Source organism: Budorcas taxicolor, chromosome 19 (genome assembly GCF_023091745.1).
Source record: "Budorcas taxicolor isolate Tak-1 chromosome 19, Takin1.1, whole genome shotgun sequence".
NCBI lineage: Eukaryota > Metazoa > Chordata > Mammalia > Artiodactyla > Bovidae > Budorcas > Budorcas taxicolor.
The window spans coordinates 56,296,288-56,316,056 of record NC_068928.1 but is presented as its reverse complement, the minus strand read 5'-3'; the positions used below and the strand labels follow the sequence as shown (position 1 = coordinate 56,316,056).

The 19,769-nt window shown below is 52.8% G+C and overlaps 1 protein-coding gene across 1 annotated transcript; it reads left to right on the top strand.

Annotated features, from left to right (window-relative positions):
- Positions 1–814: 814 nt before the first annotated feature.
- Positions 815–18,891, top strand: LOC128065580 (CMRF35-like molecule 8). Its single transcript, XM_052658781.1, has 7 exons — positions 815–875; positions 6,304–6,633; positions 7,349–7,484; positions 10,945–11,039; positions 16,201–16,238; positions 16,672–16,779; positions 18,772–18,891. The coding sequence occupies exons 1-7, from the start codon at positions 815–817 to the stop codon at positions 18,889–18,891; spliced, it is 888 nt and encodes a 295-aa protein (XP_052514741.1).
- Positions 18,892–19,769: the final 878 nt, after the last annotated feature.

Below are 19,769 nucleotides of genomic sequence, written 5' to 3'. Positions count from 1 at the left end.
AACAGGAAGGGAAGGGCATTCAGGGGACTCCGGATGGGGGCATTTAGAGTTAACTCTCTGCAAGCTCTCAGGTGGCATATTAGGACTGGTTTCCGATGCTCGTGAGGCTGTTCTGTGCAACCTAGGGGCACGTGTCACAAGGCACATGTGTGTGTGTATTTGGAGCCTGAGCTCCATATGGATTGGGGAAGGAGGGGTCCACACAGGCTTGCTGAGTCCCGCTCTGTGCTCAGCCCTGAGCTGGGTCCGGTGGGGGCTGCCTGGGAAAGAAGCTCACCGCCCGAGGACCTTCAGGCCAAGTGGAAGACAGGTTTCCAAGATGAGAAATCACTCAGGGACTCTGGGGTCATGGTGCCACCTTGGGGGTGCAGGCCTTGAGCCGGGGGGCTTGTGGAAGGGCTGCTCCCCGGGGCGGTCACAGTGTGGGACACACCCAGGGCCCTTGCTCCTCCCCAGGGCTCTCACCCCGACCACAGGGAAACCAAGGAGCTACTGGCTGGGCTAGACGGGAACGTCAGCCTGTGTTTTGGGGGTGGGAGGGAAGGGGAGGTGAGCTGGGGGCTTGGGAGGGCTCCTCACCCGAAGTACCTACAGAACGTGGCCAGGGGGTCTCAGGCACCGCCGGTAGGTTTGCTCCTTGGCCATCTTCTCACCAGCTCCAGGAACAAAACCGAAAACAAGCCAAACAAGGAAGCAACAAGGCTTGAAGAAAAGCAGAAGTGGGAGCCTGCAGGCCTGACTGCTTCTGGAAGGGGACTGAGACCTCAGGACCGGCTGGCCCGGCGCTGTTGCAGGCGACGTCTGTGCTGGAGCGATGGCCCAGCCGCACCAGGCTACGTGGCTGCCCCCGGCTCTGCTGCTTCTCTGGGTCCCAGGTGGGGGCTGCCAGGGGAGGGGGGTGAGGGGAAGGGTGGAGGGTGGGGATGGAATGGGGGAGGGTGACTCAGACTGGGGCATGGTCTGCCCACTGCTTAAGATGGACCCCATCCTCGGAGGGCAGGGGTAAGGGTCCATCTCCCCTTCTGCATCCGTCTGGCCTTGCAGGAGCCACAGTGGGACACAGAGCGGGGGCTTTGCCAAAGGTTTGGGGATGAATTATTAGAGGAAGGAGGGCAAAAGGCAGGGAGTGCCAGAGTGGGTGGCAGGGTGACCGCTGGGCACACCCAGGAGGTGCTCAATGACAGGAGATGCCCTCTGGGTCACGGGTCCAGGGGGTAGAGGAAGCATGGGGACCAGGCTGGGGCCAGCCCTTGTCTCAGGGTCACGGAGGTGAATGAACAGCCAGGGTGGCTCGAGGGGCCGGGACCTCAGGGGGCTGGTGGTCTCCAAGGAAGGGAGATGGAGATTCCCATCCCATCGGGGAAGGTGGGGGGGGGGGGGGGAAGGGAGGGGGGAGGGCAGAGCAGCTTCAGGGAAGGGAGGAGGAGGCTTGCTCCCTGGAGGAGAGGGCTTCCTTGTGTGATTTCTCTCCTGGACCTCCAGGGGTGTTCACGGCTCTCAGACAGCTCCTGCGGTCTCGCTAGTTTCATCCTTGTGTGTTCAGTCACTCAGTCGTGCCTGACTCTTTGGATCCCGAGGACTGTAGCCGCCAGGCTCCTCTGTCCGTGGGGATCCTCCAGACAAGAATACTGGAGTCAGTCGTTGCCATTTCCTCCTCCAGGGGATCCCATCTTCCCAACCCAGGGACTGAACCCTTGTCCGCTGCGTCTCCTGCTTTGCAGGCAGGTTCATTATCACTGAGAAACTGGCCACCTGCTCATGACTCATTTTCCACTGTCCCTCTAGGGGGTTCTTGTGTGTTCGCAGGATCTGCCTGGGTGGAGGTTTCGTTGTTTCTCTGGTTTCCTCTCTTGCTGGTCACGGGGTCATCCCACAATGCCCAGGGCTGGGGAGGCAGTGGTCATGCCTACCTGGCCCCTGACTGGCCAGGTGAGCCGTGTTTCCATTTAGTGTAAAGGGGGCACTGCCTGTGTTTTTAAAAACAGCAGCATCAGGAGTCAGGTGCTTTTTCATGATCTATTGAGATGATTCTTTACTGTCTGAGCCTCCAGGGAAAGAATCTGCCTGCAATGTGGGAGACCTGGGTTCGATCCCTAGGTTGGGAAGATCCGCTGGAGGAGGGCATGGCAACCCACTCCAGTATTCTTGCCTGAAGAATCCCACAGACAGAGGAGCCTGGGGTCCTACAGTCCATGGGGTCGCAGAGAGGCGGACATGACCAAGCGGCTGAGCACACACAGCGCAGCACGGAGATGGTCACACCTTGTCTTGCGCTTTGCTTTGTGGGGTTTCACAGACATTGCCTTTTTCCAGCTGAATGTCTGTGGTAACCCTACTTTGAGCAAGTCTGTTGGCTCCATTTTTCCAACAGCATTTCCTTCCCTCGTGTCTCTGTCCTATTTTGGTAATTCCTGCAAAATTTCAGACTCTCCACCAGAAAAAGATTACAACTCACTGAAGGCTCAGATGATGCATAGAATTTTTTAGCGATAGAGTATACTATTTTTAAGTTAAGGTATGTAAATTGTCTGTAAGACATAATGCTATTCGTTGCACACTTCATAGACCACAGTATAACGTAAGCATCGCTTTTTTCTTTTGGCTGTGCAGCATGTGGAATCTCAGTTCCCCAACCACGGATCAAACCCACACCCCATGCATTAAAGCATGGAGTCTTCCCCGTTAACCATCAGGGGAGTCCCAAACATAGCTTTTATATGTGCTGGGAAGCTAAAAGCTTCTTGTGACTTTCTTTATTGCAATATTTGCTTCACTATGGTGGTCTGGATGGAGGAGGAAATGGCAACCCGCTCCAGTATTCTTGCCTGGAGAATCCCACGGACAGAGGAGCCTGGTGGGCTCCAGTCCGGGGGTCGCAGAGTCAGACACGACTGAAGTGACTGAGCATACACAGTTGTCTGGAAGCAAATCCCCAACACTGCCGCAGCACGCCTGTATCTTTTTTCCTTTGAACTATTCAAGTGGTGATTATATTAAGATATTTGGCCGGGTTTTAGTCTTTGATATATGTTATACTGACTTCATGATAAAAATTGGGCTTCCCTGAAGACTCAGATGGTGAAGAATTTGTCTGCAATGCAGGAGACCAGAGTTTGATCCCTGAGAGAAGGGAATGCCTACCCACTCCAGTATTCCTGCCTGGAAAATCACATTGACAGAGGAGCCTGGCAGGCTATAGTCCATAGGGTCACAAAGAGTCAGATACAGCTGAGTGACTAAGCACGTATGATAAGAATTAGGAAGCTTTTCTTGTTTCCTTATTCTCTGCAGATGTTTAAATAAAATTGGGATTGTCTGGTCTTTGAAAGTTTTGAGAGAATTAACTTGTGAAACTGAGTTTCGCTCCTCAATTTTTGGAATGGAAAGAAAAAAGAACTTCTTTCTTCTCTTTTCTCTCCAGTTTTACTGAGGCATGATTAACAAGTAAAAACTGTGTGTATATATGGTGTACAATTACAGTGATGTTTTGATACATGTATACACCATGAAATAATTACCGTATCACTTCACATAGTTATCTTTGGGAAAGGACTCCTTGCTAACACTTATAGGTACTGGTGTACATTAAAAAAAAAAAAATCTGTTCTGGATTAATATCGGTAATGTATACTTTCCTAGAAAATCAGCAGTTTGGGGGACTTCTTTGGTAGTCCGGTGGCTAAGACGCTGTGCTCCCAACACTGGAGGCCCAGGTTCGATTCCTGGTCAGGGAACTAGATCCCACATGCCACAGCTAAAGATCCCAAGTGTGGCAACTAAGACCCAGCTCAACTAAACAAATAAATACGTGTTTTTTAAAAAATGAAGAGAAAATCACCAGTTTTGTCCAAGTGTGCAGACATTTTTGTAGAGGCTTGTGATTTACCCTATTTTTCTTTTTAATGGTTTACGTGTGTCTTCTTTTTATTTTTTCTTGATCTGGTTACACACAAGAATGTCTGTTTTGTTGTTTGTTTCTCCCAGTTGAAAAATCAGCTTTTCTGCGTATACACTAGTTGCAGTGTTTTTGGTCCCCTGATTCACTAACTTCCGCTCTGGCTCTGCTCTCTTCTGGGTGGGTGTGGATGCGCCGGCTCCTCTCCCCTGCTTGTGCTGGATGGTTCACACGTGTATCTGGGGTTTAGTGGGATGAGATTTTGTGATTCTGAAGTAAAACATTAGGAAAACAGAGGAATACCCTGTTAGAAGAGACAGACAAAGAGGCAGAAAGACAGAGACAGGCACTCAGAGAGAGGGACAGACAGAGAGAGATAGGCACGCAGACAGAGGGACAGACAGAGACAGGTACGCAGACAGAGGGACAGACGGACAGAGACAGGCACGCAGACAGAGGGACAGACAGACAGAGATAGGCACGCAGAGAGAGGGACAGACAGACAGAGATAGGCACGCAGACAGAGGGACAGAGACAGGCACGCAGACAGAGGGACAGACAGAGAGAGACGATGAGACCTAGAGAGACAGAGAGACAGAAGGTGAGAGACAGATGGAGAGCGAGAAGGACAGACAGACAGAGAGAGAAGGAGAGACAAAGACACAGAGACAGTGACACAGAGAGACAGAGACACAGGGAGAGAGACAGGGAGACAGACGGTGCAAGGGGAAGCCAGGCCCCGGACACAGAGGGATGGGTCCCATGGGTGGAGGTGAAGGGGGGCCCAGACCAGGCAGGGGAGCCGAGAGCCAGGCCAGGAAAGATGACAATTCACAGTCGAGGGGACACAGGGCATGGAGTCCGGATGTGGGGCGCAGAAGCAACATCTTAACCCAAGGAAGGGCTGGGACATTTATCTGTTAAGCACTTTGTGTGTGTCGATTTTACTGATTTGTTATTTCCTAGAAAATTACACGTCCATCCAGATTCACACACTCACCTGGAGAGAAGGCCTTTTTTCCTTTTTTTGGCTGCACTGCGTGGCTTGTGGGGACTTGGTTCTCAGAGGGTTATCCATGCTCATTAGACTGAATTTTCTGAAATGTCGGCTTTGTTGGCCAGACACAGAGGGATGCTGGCAGCTTCATGTGGTTCAAACCTGATATTATTCTCCAGGCATTTGGCGCCCATTATCTCATCCAATACTCCCAAATGTCCTGCGAGGCTTACCAGTCATCACCACGTTACCAGTGAGGCCTCTGAAGCTCGGAGAGGCTAAGCAACTTGTCCCAGAACACACAGCAGACTCGTCACAGAACTGAGACTAAAGCTCAGATTCTTCTGATGCCCTTTCCACACCATCGTGGCACTGGCTACAGAGCATCTCAGGACACATCACACCCACGATGGGGCTGCAGAAGGCGTCTCTGTGGGGCGTCTGCCACCCAGGCCAGAATAGGACCCCCTGACGGGCTCCCAGGAGTGGGAGGATGGGAGCTTGTGGTCAGCTTCAGGCAGCTTTGAACAGAGAACTGTGTGGGCTGGGGGAGGTGCTCACACCCAAGGGTTTGCTGAGGGCCTACTATGTGTCCGACATGTGTAGACCTTTAAGATATAAGAAGAAGGCCCCAGGGGCTGACATTCGAGTGTCTTCAAGTGATTTAAGAGCCTGAAAAGCCAAGTCAAATTAAAGACGTCTAACTCTAGCAAAAGACAGCAAGCCACACCCTCCACCACTGTGGGGGCCCCATCACAGAATTACAGGGCTGGTGAGGAGCCGTATCCACAGGGGCCAGGGTGGGGGGCGTGTCCTCGGCTTGGTGGCCAGCATTAATGTCACACACGTCACCTTAGTCCCCCAGCTCCATGGCGGAGGACTGTCTGGGACAATGGCAGACGCCAATCTCAGAAATAAAGCATGAGCTTCCTTGAAAATTAAGTCAACAGAAGCTGGGCAAACTGAAGACCCAGGGTGAGATGAAGGCTGTCAGTAAACTGTGTGTGTGGGTGATTTTTCATGCACGAAATTTGCCAGGCGTGTCTGGTGCTCCTGTGAACCATCTGGCAGCCCTCCCTCTGCCTCGGGGCACAGCCCCTTGGTGGGAACACGTCGGCTGCAAGTGGGTCTTCAGGTGACTGAGCTGCTCCGGGCTGGGGGCATCCTGACAAGCTGGGACGTGGGAGGTCCCTGGTGGGTGAGAGGTGAAAGGGCAGAGGAAAGAAAGTTGGGGTCTGGAGGAAAAGGCAGCTGTGGTCTTGGGGCTGACAGAGTGGAAGGGGCAGAGTCTCAAGGTGTATTCTGGCTGATGCGGGGCAGCTAGCAAGAGATGGGGAACTTTTTGGGGTGACCCCCAGGGTGTCCTGAACTAGGCCCACCTGATGGAGTTGGACTTGGTTGTGTCTTCCAGGCTGTTTATCCCTGAGTGGCCCCAGCAGAGTGACGGGCATCGTGGGGAGATCCCTGAGTGTGGAGTGTCAGTACCAGAAGAAATTCATAAGCAATAACAAATACTGGTGCAAACCCTTCTGTTTGTTATCACCGAAGATTGTGGAGACCACAGAGTCAGAGAGAGAAGTGACGAGGGGCCATGTGTCCATCAGAGACCATCCTGCAAACCTCACCTTCACAGTGACCTTGAGGAGCCTCAGAGAGGAGGATGCGGGAACGTACCAGTGTGGGATCAATGTGCCACTTTTAATTGACCCCATCTTCGAGGTGGAGGTGTCTGTGATCCCAGGTGAGCCATGCACACCCCTACCTCCCCCGGTACCAGCAACAGGGTCATCTGAAAAGTCTCAGGTTGGAATAGCCAAGGCAGAAATCACATCAGAGAGCAAACTCTGTGTGTGTGTGTGTGTAGGTGTATGTATATTGTGTGTATGTGTGTGTGTGCACACACATGTGTGTATGTGAGACAGAGAGACAGTCAGGACGTTGGCATGTCTCCTTGGTCTTGAGCGATGAGGTGCTTGTCAGGGAAGGGGCAGCAGAGAGGTGGGTATGCAGCTGAGAGAGGAAGGTGCCGTGGGCCTCCCTGCAGAAACCCGGGAAGCTGTGTGGGGGAAGATGGGGAGCTGAGTGGAGAGGCGGCGGGCGGGGCGAAGATGCTGAACACAGTGGGAGTGCTAACAAGATCTGCAGGCGGTCTCTGGCAGGCTCATGCAGCTGTGACTTGGTGGGGGTGGGGAACAAGACTTGGGGTGGGGGTGACTCTGGGGCCTCTGGAGGACCCTGACCTCATCATGGGGTTGGGGTCAGGGCTGTTGGGGGCGGTACCTGTGTCCCATTTGGAAACATTCACTTGGCCCCGGGAGGGTCCTGGCTGCGGGGTCCTCCATCCTGCCCCCTTCCTGAGTGATTATTTTGTGTGAAATCAACCGACAAAGGTATCGGGGGGTGGTGGGAGAGTCAGCGGGGCTCCCTGAGTCTGATTTGTATTTCAGCACCATCAGCATCACCAACACCAAGGCCAACCCCACCGACTGTCACAGCCAAAGTTTCAACTGTGTCGTTCACCACCCTGGCCACAGAGGATGCCACCCACAGCGCCAGCAGCCAGAAGGAATACGAGCCAATGCAGAACTGGAGGTAAGGTGCCCAAGGCCTGTGGCGTCCTCTGCCTTGGGGTCTATTTGGTCAGGAGCTCTGTCCTCATTGACTGGGGCCTCTGGCTCCCTTTGCACCCAGGCTGGAAGCCGGTCTGCGTCTCCTAGCTTGGGCTGTAGGGGCCACACTGGACCTGCCCTGGGCTCCGAGAGAGAGCTCAGGCCGGGCAGAAGCTGAGGGTGGAGGGAGGGAAAGCTACATTTAATGAGAGCTGGTGCGATGATATCCTGCCAGGTGCACACTCAGTGCCCCACCTGGGTGTCATCATCTGCTCCTTACAATCCTTCACCACCATCACCCTCAGTTTATGGATGAGTAAACAGGCTCCGAGAGGTTAAGTGACTGAGTGGGTAATACAGTCACGGAGGCAGGCTGCCTCCCAGGCCAAGTTTACATGATTCCGAAGTTTTAGGTTCTTTCTTCCAAATTTGTGATTCTAGACCTATTTCTGGCAGGGGGAGGTAAAAAAAAAAAAAAAAAAACCCAGGAGAATCTGACAACATTTATAGTTTCTTTCCCTGGAAATATGCGTATTGTCTGAAATCATTTCTGGGATTCACAGACTCCCTTTTTAAAAAAGTAATCAATTAATTTTTATTTTTGGCTGCGCGGGGTCTTCATGGCTGCATTGGGGCTTTCTCTAGTTGCAGTGAAAGTGAGAAAGTCAAGTCGCCCAGTCGTGTCCGACTCTTTGCGACCCCATGGACTGTAGCCTACCAGGCTTCTCTGTCCATGGGACTCTCCAGGCAAGAACACTGGAGTGGGTTGCCTTGCCCTTCTCCAGGGGATCTTCCCTACCCAGGGATTGACCCTGCATCTCCCGTGTCTTCTGGGTTGGCAGGCAGGTTCTTTGCCACTAGTGCCACCTGAGTTGCGGTGCACGGGCTTAGTCGCCCCGCGGCATGTGGGATCTTCCTGGACCAGGGATCGAATCTGTGTCCCCTGCATTGTCAGGCAGATTCTTAACCGCTGGACCACCAGGGAAGCCCGAGACTCCCTATTCTGACACCACCTGGCGCCCTGCAAGTCGATTCCAGAACTGGACACCTGGGAGTCAGCACAGACTCCAGCATCCTGTGAGGCTCGTGAGGCTCAGTCTTGTAAGACGGCCTGACTTCAGATGCCAGGGCCCTTTGGGGATGCTCAGATCATCACATTTCTGATCGGTTGGGTACATGACCCACTTGGGTTTGGTAATTGCCTAGGTAATTCACAGAATGTAGAGAAGTGCTATACATACAGTTTTATCATAAAGTATAAAGGTCAGGGTGCTTCCCAGGAGGCGCTGGTGGTAAAGAACCCACCTGCCAATGCAGGAGACATAAGAGACGTGGGTTTGATGCCTGGGTTGGGAAGATCCCCTGGAGGAGGGCATGGCAACCCACTCCAGTATTCTTGCCCGGAGAATCCCATGGACAGAGGAGCCTAACCATGAAGGCTCCATGGGGTCCAGCCTACGGCTGCAGACTACTGTCCACGGGGTGGCAGAGTCGACACGACTGAAATGACTCAGCACACACGCGTAAAGGTCTGGACCAGTCAATGAAGAGACATGTAGGGCAAGGTCTGGGAGGGTCCTGACTGCAAAATTTCTATGCCCTTTCCCAGTGGAGTTGAGGGGCATCACCCTCCCGGGACTTCGATGTCTTTACCAACCAGGAAGTTCCTTCAAGTCTTGGTGCCCATAGTTTTTACTTGGGTTTCATTGCACAGATATGACTAATTGAATCATTGCCCACATGACTGACCTCAACCCCCAACACCCCTTTCCACTTCCCTGAAGTTCAGGCTGGCTCAGAGCCCCAAATCTCTCATCACATGGCTGGCCCTTCTGGTGACCAGCTCCCAGCCTGAGTCAGGCAAAATCCCAAGGAGATCCAAGCAGCTTGTGAATCACAAAGGTGCTCCTGTTACTAGGAAAACCCCAAGGATTTAGAGCCTCCCTTCCAGGAGCCAGAGGCAAAGGCCAGTCAGATTCTTTACTGTACGATACCCCAAGACCCCTCCACTGGCTTCCTGACAATCCAGGTGACAAGCTTTATGTCAGGCAAGGTGGGATTCAGGCCCCAAACGTGCCGCCTTCAGAAACGACCTGCACATGCACACCTGGGGAAGGGAGCTGGGTTTTTTAAACAGTAATTTCATCTGCTTATTTGTCTATTTGTCTCTTTATTTACTTTTTCCTGTGCTGGGTCTGTGTGGCTGCACAGGCTTTCTCTAGCTGCAGAGAGTGGCGCTTACTCTCCAGTTTCTCTGCTTGGGCTTCTCACTGCAGTGGCTTCCCTAATCATGGAGCACAGGCTCAGTGGCTGTGGATCCCGGGCTTCCTCCCTCCGCAGCTTGTGGGATCTTCCTGGGCCAGGGACCAAACCTGTTTGTTTCCCCTGCATTGGCAGGTGGATTCTTCACCACTGAGCTGCTAGGGAAGCCCCAGAGTTGGGTTTTGTATAACTGAAGCTTGTACAGTTCTCAGGGGAGGGGGGGTGCATCTTCAAGAAAAAAAGACGAGAACATCATGGATGCCAGTTAGGCATAAAAGAAGGGGCCCAAGCAAGGGAGGGGCAGAGCCCAAGCTGTGTCAGTTCCCCAGGAAAGCAGCTGCTGCTGTCCAAGTGTGAAGTGGTAGAGTTTCAAGGTGATGTTTTTGCAGCCAGGTTTGTAATTGCAAAAGACTGGGCAAAAGAAATGCCCATGGAGAGGGAGGAGTTAAATAATTTATGGTCTGTCCATGCAATGGAATACTATGCAGCTGTGAAAAAAAGCCCTGCAGGGAACTTCTGTATGTAGTGACATGGAAAGATCTTCAAGATGCATTGTGAAGTTAAAAAAATAGTGTTTTTCACTGACTCAGTGGACATGAGTTTGAGCAAGCTCCAGGAGATGGTGATGGACAGGGAGGCCTGGCGTGCTGCAGTTCATGGGGTCGCAAAGAGTCAGACACGGCTGAGCAGCTGAACAACAGAGTTTATACCAGCGGTCCCCAACCCTTTCGGCACCAGGGACCAGTTTTGTGGAAGACAGCTTTTCCACAGACGGGGGTGGGAGTGGATGGTTCAGGCAGTAATAAGAGAGATTTGGGGGGTGGGGGGGGGTGAATGGGGAGGTGCTCACCTCCTCTGTATGGCCAGGTTCCTAACAGTCCTCTGGTGGGTACTGGTCCATGGCCCAGGGGTTGGGGACCCATGGTTTATACTATGCCCCTTTAATGTGAAAAAAGGACATATACAAAAATAATGTATATTCGTATTTTCTTGCATTGAATAAAGAGGCTCTGGAAGGCTCTTAGGTGCACCGTGTGAGTCTGTTGGGGGGATTTAGGTAGACGGGGGTTGAAAAGGAGGCTTTACGCTGTCTGCCTTTTTTTCAGTGGGCGCTTATCTACTGAACAAGTGAGGGAAGGCGGGACCCCCTGCCCCACCCAGCCCACCCTGTCTCCTCTCAGGCTCCACGCGCTGCTGATCTCCTTGGCCCTGCTGCTGCTCCTGCTGGGGGGCTTCTTGCTGCTCGCCTGGAGGATGGTTCAGAGACGGGTCAAAGGTGAGTGAGCCCCCCACACCCGCCCGCACCCCACCCGAGGGCAGGCCGGCCCCGCCCACACCTTCTGGTCCTAGAGGAAATGCGTCTGGGTTTCCAGAAGGGTCATCAGCTGTGTCTCCCCTGGGACCACATGGCCCGGGTGACCCTAGAGGGCAGGCCCGGAAGGGACTGTGTGGCTGAGAGGAGGTGACTAAGGCAAGAGGCCTTTGCCACGGCAGGGCCGGGGTAGGTGCTCGTGAAGCAACGTCCCTCTTCTGTCTAAACCCTTCCATGACCTCCTACAGCCTCCAAAGTCCAGGCCTGCCCAGCATGGTCAAGGCCCTTGGCAATCTGCCTGTCCTCACACTCTGGAAGGCAGTGGTTTCTCAACTTCCTCCGCGTTTGCTCTGGGCACTGGGGGGCCTTCCCTGCCCCCCACCGGCTCACTCCTGACGCCCTGAGTGCTGCTCTCCGCTTTCTTTCCTCTAGGCCCTCTTCCTGGCCCCCAAAGGGCAGGTCAGGGCCCCCTCTGTTCTTCCGCCATCAAAGCCCCTGTCCCACCAATTTGTCACACCTGCTTCCAAGGTTGTCTCCCCACCAGCCCACGCAGCTCCTTAAGATCAGAGACCCTTACCCAAGAAAGTATAGGAGCAGTATGTGTTGAGTGAAAGTATTATTTAATATTATTTAATATTGTCACAGTGGCACCCAGGGAGCCTGTGGTCCAGCCACTCCCCTCTGAGCTCAGATTAAAAGAGAAAATAAGATGCCCCCAGCATCCTGTCTGGTGCTCAGTAAGTAGGGGCTCAATAAACACTTGAGCAAATTAAATACATAGAAGAACAGAGGAACCAGTGACGCTGTGACCATCTTGCTGGTGGGTGGCCCAAGTTTTATCTGTGTCATCTTAAAAAAAATCCACAGCGTGAGAGTTATGAGCTAGGTTTAATCTGGCAAAATGAGGACTGTAGCCTGGGAGACAGCACCTTAGATAGCTCTGAGAAACTGCTCCAAAGATTCAGGGGGCGGGGAAAGGTCAGCGTATCTGTGATTTTGGTGAAGGGGGAGGAACACAGGCAATCCAGCACACATTTTTCCAGAAGGTTTCTGTCAGTCTCAAGAATCTTCTGCTAGTCACAGGGAACAGTTGTCACCATGAAGGATGTTCGTGCTTTTCTAGATTTGGGGAGATGTAAGGATTGGGCTCATAAAAACCAGCCCCTGAGCATATCTGACTATCTGAAGACCGCGCGCAGATGCCTCACTCCTGCTCTCCACCCTGAACTCCTTTCGGGGGTGTTGAAGCAGCTGCATCAGCACCTGATTTGATCTTTGCAGAGGCAGATGGCAGGCGCCCAGGGCAAGTGCCGGTTGTACTTGACTCCTGTAGGAGAGCAGCTTTCTGCCTGAGATGGGTGTGAGCCTTAAGGTTCCTTCCTGGACTCAGAGTTCTTAATTCCATGTGCACAGAGTACCTGGGCAGAGGGGATGTTTGTTCAGAACGACCGATGCTGAGCCTTTCAGGGCTGCAGTGAAACCCTGGTGGCTCTGCCCCACGCCTGCAGTGCTAAACTGGGAGTTGGTTCTTACTGGGAGCAAAAGGGGAGACCCCGCTTTACTCTCTCACCTCCAGCATCCCCGTGGGGTCCAGCCCCTCCCTCCAGCACATCTCAGGCCTTTAGCAGCGAAATCAGCCTCAACATACATATGCTTGATGGATGGAAAGAAAACCACTTCCTCTTCCCCATCTGTCTTCCCATATCGCTTCTGGGAACCATCGCCTGAAACTTCAGCCCATACTGCTTTACCGCATGGGGGTTTTCCCAGCCTGGGTTGTCTCAGAACTATGGGTGTCAGCGATCTCCAGGGTGACCGTTCACCTAAAAAGCGTCCCTCCCCTTTAAAAACGGGGTGCGTGATTGCTGTAGAAAATTGGAAAAAGAAGGAAAACACAGAGAGGGAAATAAATTCACCCTAATAAATAGAAAGAAGAACCTGCACCACCCAGAGAAAACCAACCACAGACGGTTGAGTCACATCCTTACAGGCTCTTGCAAATCTGACTTCTTAATCTGACTTCTTAAAACGTTTGCTCCGTATATAATTCCACTTTCGTTTTTTTAATTAAAATTATGTTTTGTTGTTGGCTTGGTTCTGGTTGTGCTGGGCCTCCGTTGCTGCGTGCGGCCTTTCTCCAGCAGTGGTGCGTGAGCTTCTCGCTGTGATGGTTTCTCTTGCTGGAGAACACGGGCTCAGTAGTTGTCGCACGTCAGCTCAGTTGCCCAGCAACATGTGGGATCTTCCAGGACCAGGGATCGAACCAGTCTGTGTCCCCTGCATTGGCAGGTGGATTCCTAACCACTGGACCACCGGGGAAGTCCTGTCATTCCACTTTTCAACCTTAACATTCTGTATGATTTTCCCGGCTGATAATCTCCAAACCCCTGAGTGCAGAGTTGACTTGTGTGAGCGGATCACACCTCATCAAGGGATCTTTGTTTAACGGGAGAAAGGCTTTGTGTTCACGTAGCCTCTGTCTCTCCCCTGGTTGGCATCTCAGCGCCTGTCTCCCGGCTACCTCTGGGAGAGGTTAGGGTTAGTGACCCCTGGTGGTCCTGCTGGCCCCAGCCTGACGCCTCCCCTGAGCCCACTCTTGTCATTCACTTATTCATTCACTCATTCATTCACTCGATCACACAGCAAAGCCGTCCTGAGCACCTACTGTGTGCCAGGCCCTGTGCTGGGCTCTTGAGGACCCTGTCGTGACCAGGGTAGACTGGGTCCACCTTCAGCGAGCTCCCTGTTCAGCTGTCTGCCACCCAACTCTCTCCATGTCGCCTTCCTTCCCAGGGGTGGACTCCCATCTCTTCCTCACCAGCCTTTTCACTACTTCCCATCAAATCCGTCTGAGCTGAAGATATAGAGGATGGTAGGGAGCCGGCCCACAGCATCTGAAACAAAATATGTTCATACCTCAAGTGGCGCTAGTGGTAAAGAATCCACCTGCCAGTGCAGGAGGCATAAGAGACGCGAGTTCGATCCCTGGATCGGTAAGATCCCCAGGAGAAGGGAGAGGCTACCCACTCCAGTATTCTTGCCTGGAAAATCCCATGGACAGAGGAGCCTGGCAGGATACAGTCTACAGGGTCACACGGAGTCGGACACGACTGACGTGGCTTGGCACACACGCACTTGTTCGTACCTCAGAGCCCTGGTTGCACGCTCTGTCTACAGTCCATAGGGTCATACAGAGTCGGACATGACTGAAGCGACCTAGCACACACAGCACGTGTTCATACTTCAGAGCCCCTGGGGGCATGCCCCATCGAGCCAGCCGGTGAGGTTCAGCAGACACCTCTGTCGTCCGTGACCTTGTGTCTCCTGACTCTGGGAATCTCACCGCTGACTTTGGGACTCCCTCCCTGAGGCTGGATAGCGTCTCTCCCTGCAGCACCCAGCGGGCTCTGGAGCTGCCTGGCGGAGATCCTAGATCAAGGGCGCTCTGCTGCGTGGGCATCACCTGCCCCCTCTCAGCTCCCGGGGCCCCGGGTTGAAAGCGCCAGGGAAGCACAGAGCTGCGCCCAGAGGCAGGACCCCGGACACCGTGTTGTAGGTGCCAGAAACAAGAGGCTGTGTGACCTGAGCTGGGATCCCTCAGAGCAGACAGGGCTTCCTGTCTGGGAGGGCCTGACCCCCAGGCCAGGGGATCACAGTAGATAAACCTGGTGACTTTGTATGGTTTGATTCTCTAGGTCTCTGCAAGGTCACTTCCTTTTTATTATTTTATTTAAAAAAATTTTCAGTTCAGTTCAGTTCAGTCACTCAGTTGTGTCTGACTCCTTGCAACCCCATGAATCACAGCATGCCAGGCCTCCCTGTCCATCACCAACTCCCAGAGTTCACTCAAACTCATGTCCATCGAGTCGGTGATGCCATCCAGCCATCTCATCCTCTGTCGTCCCCTTCTCCTCCTGCCCCCAATCCCTCCCAACATCAGGGTCTTTTCCAATGAGTCAACTCTTCGCATGAGGTGGCCAAAGTACTGGAATTTCAGCTTTAGCATCAGTCTTTCCAATGAACACCCAGGACTGATCTTTAGAATGGACTGGTTGGATCTCCTTGCAGTCCAAGGGACTCTCAAGAGTCTTCTCCAACACCACAGTTCAAAAGCATCAGTTCTTTGGCACTCAGCTTTCTTCACAGTCCAGCTCTCACATCCATACTTGACTACTGGAAAAACCGTAGCCTTGACTAGACGGACCTTTGTTGGCAAAGTTATGTCTCTGCTTTTCAATATGCTATCTAGGTTGGTAAACCTAGCACTTTCCTTCCAAGGAGTAAGTGTCTTTTAATTTCATGGCTGCAGTCACCATCTGCAGTGATTTTGGAGCCCAAAAAAATCAAGTCTGACACTGTTTCCACTGTTTCCCCATCTATTTCCCATGAAGTGATGGGAATAGATGCCATGATCTTCGTTTTCTGAATGTTGAGCTTTAAGCCAACTTTTTCACTTCCTCTTTCACTTTCATCAGGAGACTTTTTAGTTCCTCTTCACTTTCTGCCATAAGGGTGGTGTCATCTGCATATCTGAGGTTATTGATTAGGGTTTGTTAAAACACAGCTGGACTTCATCCCCAGTGTTGATAATTCAGTATGGCTGCAGTGGGGCCTGCAAAACTGCATTTTTTTAATTGGTAAAAAAAAAAAACAACTTATCAAATTTGTCATCTTAACCATTTCTAAGTTTACAGTTTGGTAGTGTCAAGGGTGTTTATATTGTTGCAAAGGAGGCCTCTGGATCTTGTTCATCGTACAGACATTCCCTGTTAGATGAGTGCCCTTCCTTTCTCATCTCCCTTACCTGGAAGTGTGGAGTCTGAACGACCAGATCCCCAGGGAAGTCCCTAAGGGACGTTTTTACAAGTGGCTGTTCTGGGAACCACCTTCATTTGATCCCTTCTCCCCCAGCTGGAGCCTTCCTGCTTCTTCATTCACTCATTTCCTCATTCACAAATTCGCCCACTCAACAAGCCCTTGTGTTCCCCCCCTGCTGCTGGCCTGAAGCAATAGGTCCTGCGGGCTGAAGTCTCTAGGGAAAGGCTTTCCTCCAGGTGGACCACAGGGATCCGCATCCTGCCTCATTCTAGGATTCAGTCTCCTTCCTCTTCTCTTGCCTCTTTAGTTGGAGAAAAACCAGAGCCGCCTCAGAGCCACAGTCAGGTAAGGAGGTTTCTAGCAGGAGGCGTATCAGGGTGGCCGGGAGGCACTCAGGGGATGCTAGGGACCCAGTCTGTCCCGTTAGCTGGTGGAGGTCCGTGTGGATCCCACACAGATAGAGCAAGGTGATCACCTAGAGCTGGAAGAACAACGCCTGGGAGGTCTGGTCGCTGGGTCATCGTGAGCTCTGGCCAACCTGTTCCCTTCCAGGCGAGGAGGAGGGGTGAGGGCCCTCCAGCCCAGCTGTTGACCTGACCATTCAAACACTCCCCAGAGAGGACCTGAGTGGGGGAGGGGGAAGGCAGGATGGGAAGGCTGGGGCACCCAGAGCGCAGAGGGGAAGGGCAGATGCTTGCAGGGACACGGGCCTCTCTAGGCTGGACTGCAGAGGGGCCTGTGGACACCCACCCAAACCCTGCACTCTTGTCCACCCCAGGCTGCCGAGCAGACTGAGCCCAGCTATGCGAATCTGGAGCTACAGACATGGCCCCTTTCGGGAAAGCCCGTTCAACCCACGCGGGCGGAGGTGGAATACAGCACAGCGGTGAGTGCGAGGGCCCAGCCCCCATCCTGCGGACCGCGGGCCGTGGCAGAGGCATCACCACGTGGGGTCCGGCAGGTGGGGAGGGGAGAGAGGCTCGACTGGTCACCTTGTGCTTCTGAAGGACGAGGAGACACAGAAAACCAGTCAAGTGTTGGGGACGTCTCTGGTGGTCCAGTGGCTAAGACCTGGCCTTCCAATGCAGGGGGTGCAGGTTTGATCCCTGGTTGGGATCCCACATGCCTCTTGGCCAGAAAACCAAAACATGAAACAGAAGCAATATTGTAATAAATTCAATAAGGACTAAGAAAAGTCCACATCAAAAAAATCTTAGAAGAGAAAAGAAAATGAAGAAAGCGTAGATTTCACCAGACCTTGGTGTCTCTGTGGCTGAGGGGTTGCGTGGGAGATGAAGGGGCTTTTGGAATGGCCAGTGGATAATCAAGAGTCAATAAAGTACAGCATTTATTAAGCACCTACTATGTACCATATGGACTTCCCCAGTGGCTCAGACGATAAAAGAATCTACCTACAATGCAGGAGACCCGGGTTTGCTCCCTGGGTTGGGAAGATTCCCCTGGAGAAGGAAATGGCACCCCACTCCAGTATTCTTGCCTGGAAAATCCCATGGATGGACAGAGGAGCCTGGGAGGCTACGGTGCATGGGGTCGCAAGGAATTGGACACGACTGAGCGACTTCACTTTCCCTTTCATGTACCAGGTGGGCTTCCCTGGTGGCGCTGGTGGTGAAGAATCTGCCTGCCAATGCCGTAGACACAAGAGACTCGGGCTCCATCCCTGGGGTGGGAAGACCCCCTGGAGGAGGGCGTGGCAACCCACTCCAGTGCTCTTGCCTGGAGAATCCCATGGACAGAGGAGCCTGGCGGGCTGCAGTCCATGGGGTCGCACAGAGTCGGACACGACTGAAGCGACTTAGCCAGCACGCACACTCACGTACCGTACACTCCATGTTAAAGCCGGTGGTTTTTCACTGTTTTGGTCCCATCTTCTCTTTGGCATGAACTCTACTTTTTAGATTTTTACCAATGAGCCCCTGTGGGTCAAGCCGTAGGCACAGCATTGAAAAGTGGAATAATGGAAGAGGTTGCCTCCCGTCCCCACCCCGTGCAGGGTCATAACTCACCCTTGAGTGGAAAGAGTTTAGGCAGAGGTTGAGGGATTAGTTGTTAGAGAAGATGAGAAGGAGGTTTGAGCGTCAGACACGTGGCCCGGGACTAGCAACATCCTAGCTTTTCTAGCTTTTGGTGACTAATGACCCCAAAGCAGACCCCAGGCACCCACCCAGCACTGGTGCTGTGTCTTCAATAGTGATCAGGGCTCCTGGCCTTTCCCAACCAATAGAAGTTGATCAGAGGCCAGACAAGAAAGTCAGGCAAGTCTCTGTTGGGGCCCCTGCTGCGGCAGGAGGGAGCAAGGACAAGCAACAGTCTTCCTTGCTTGGGGGCCGGTGGTTCCTTATACGGGGTGAGGGGAGGGGTGTGTCCGGGGTGGGGCCAGAGAGGTGGCTTAGGTGTTTTGCTCACCTCTTGGGTGTTGGTCTATGCAGGGGGCATGCGCAGTACCCTGCTTTTGCTCTAGGCTCCTCAAAAGCGGCAGTTGGGTTTTTTGGTCTCTTTGTATCTCTAGTCCAGAATTTGCCCCAGCTGTGCATGCCTGCACTTCTGTCTAGTCCCTTAGAGTTTCTTTGGATTTTGTTCCTCAAGGAGATGTTTGTCCAGGTGCAAGCCCTGCAGCAAAGGGTCTCAGATCTGGCCTGTCTCATCTTGACCAGGTGGGGGCAGAGCAGGTGGGCGGATGGGATTCTGGAGACCCGCCTTTGCAAGAGAAAGTGGGCAGGACGGTGAGGACCAGTGGAGCCTCCACCATCCCCTGCCAGTGGAACCTCCCTCAGGGCGCCCGTCTGATGTCTCCTCCCTAATCTGGGATTCCCACTTCCCCGGCCTCTCCCTGAGCGTCTGGTCTCTGTCTCTGCAGGGCCCGCCCAGCGACGATCTTCACTACACCTCGATAGTGTTTGACTCCCGGAGCCAGGATTCCAAGGCCGACAGGATTCCCTCTGAGACGCCAGTGTACAGCGTGGTTAAGAAGACATAAGCTCATGTTTCCAGCCTTACCAACTGGAGGACTCTGCGGGTCACAGGAGGCCCAGGGCTCAGCCTTGACCCGTGAGCCCCCCTCCACCTACTCCCCTTGTGGTGACCACCAAGGCAGCTGGGCTCCCCAAGGCTGCCCGTCTTGCGCCATCAGCCAGGCTGGCTTCACTGAGGATGTCCGGGAATGCGGTTCTGGATGGTCCGATGGGAAACCTTCCATCCCACTGGCTCTCGAGGTCTCTCTCCTCTCTTCTCCGCTTCATCCCAGCTCCAGGTGGCTCCAGGCAAAGGCGTGACTCTTGTAGTATGGTACCTATGAATGGCTTTGTAAACCACAGCCCCATGGAAGTGTCTGGGGTTGCTGGGAAGTGGGGAGAACTGGTGAAGAGCCAGGAGAACTCAAAGACATTGAAGACTGGGTCCCTCTCTTCTTACGGACAAGGAGAACAAGACCCAGGGAGAGGAGAGGCTTGCCCACAGCTCCAGAACGAGTGGCACACTTCTCTGGACTCTTGGAATTATCGTTAATTTAAGAGATATTAATAACCATTGAAAGTATCTTAAGAGAGCAGAAAAAAATTATTTAAACTTTGCAGCTGTATCTCTGCAATATTGTGTGAAAAGTCCTTTCTTTTGAAGCCGAATAATATTTCACTGATGTATATATCACATCATGCTTATCCATCCATTCATCTGTCAATGGAATGCTTCTATATTTTAGTTCTTGTGAAAAATCCAAGTTATGAGCTTGGTGTACAAGTGTCCCTTGGAGACTGCTTTCAATTCCTTTGGGTATACACCCAGAAGAGGAATTGCTGAATCATATGATAACCTATTTTTAATCTTTGAGGAACTGCGATACTCTTATCAGCAGGAGCT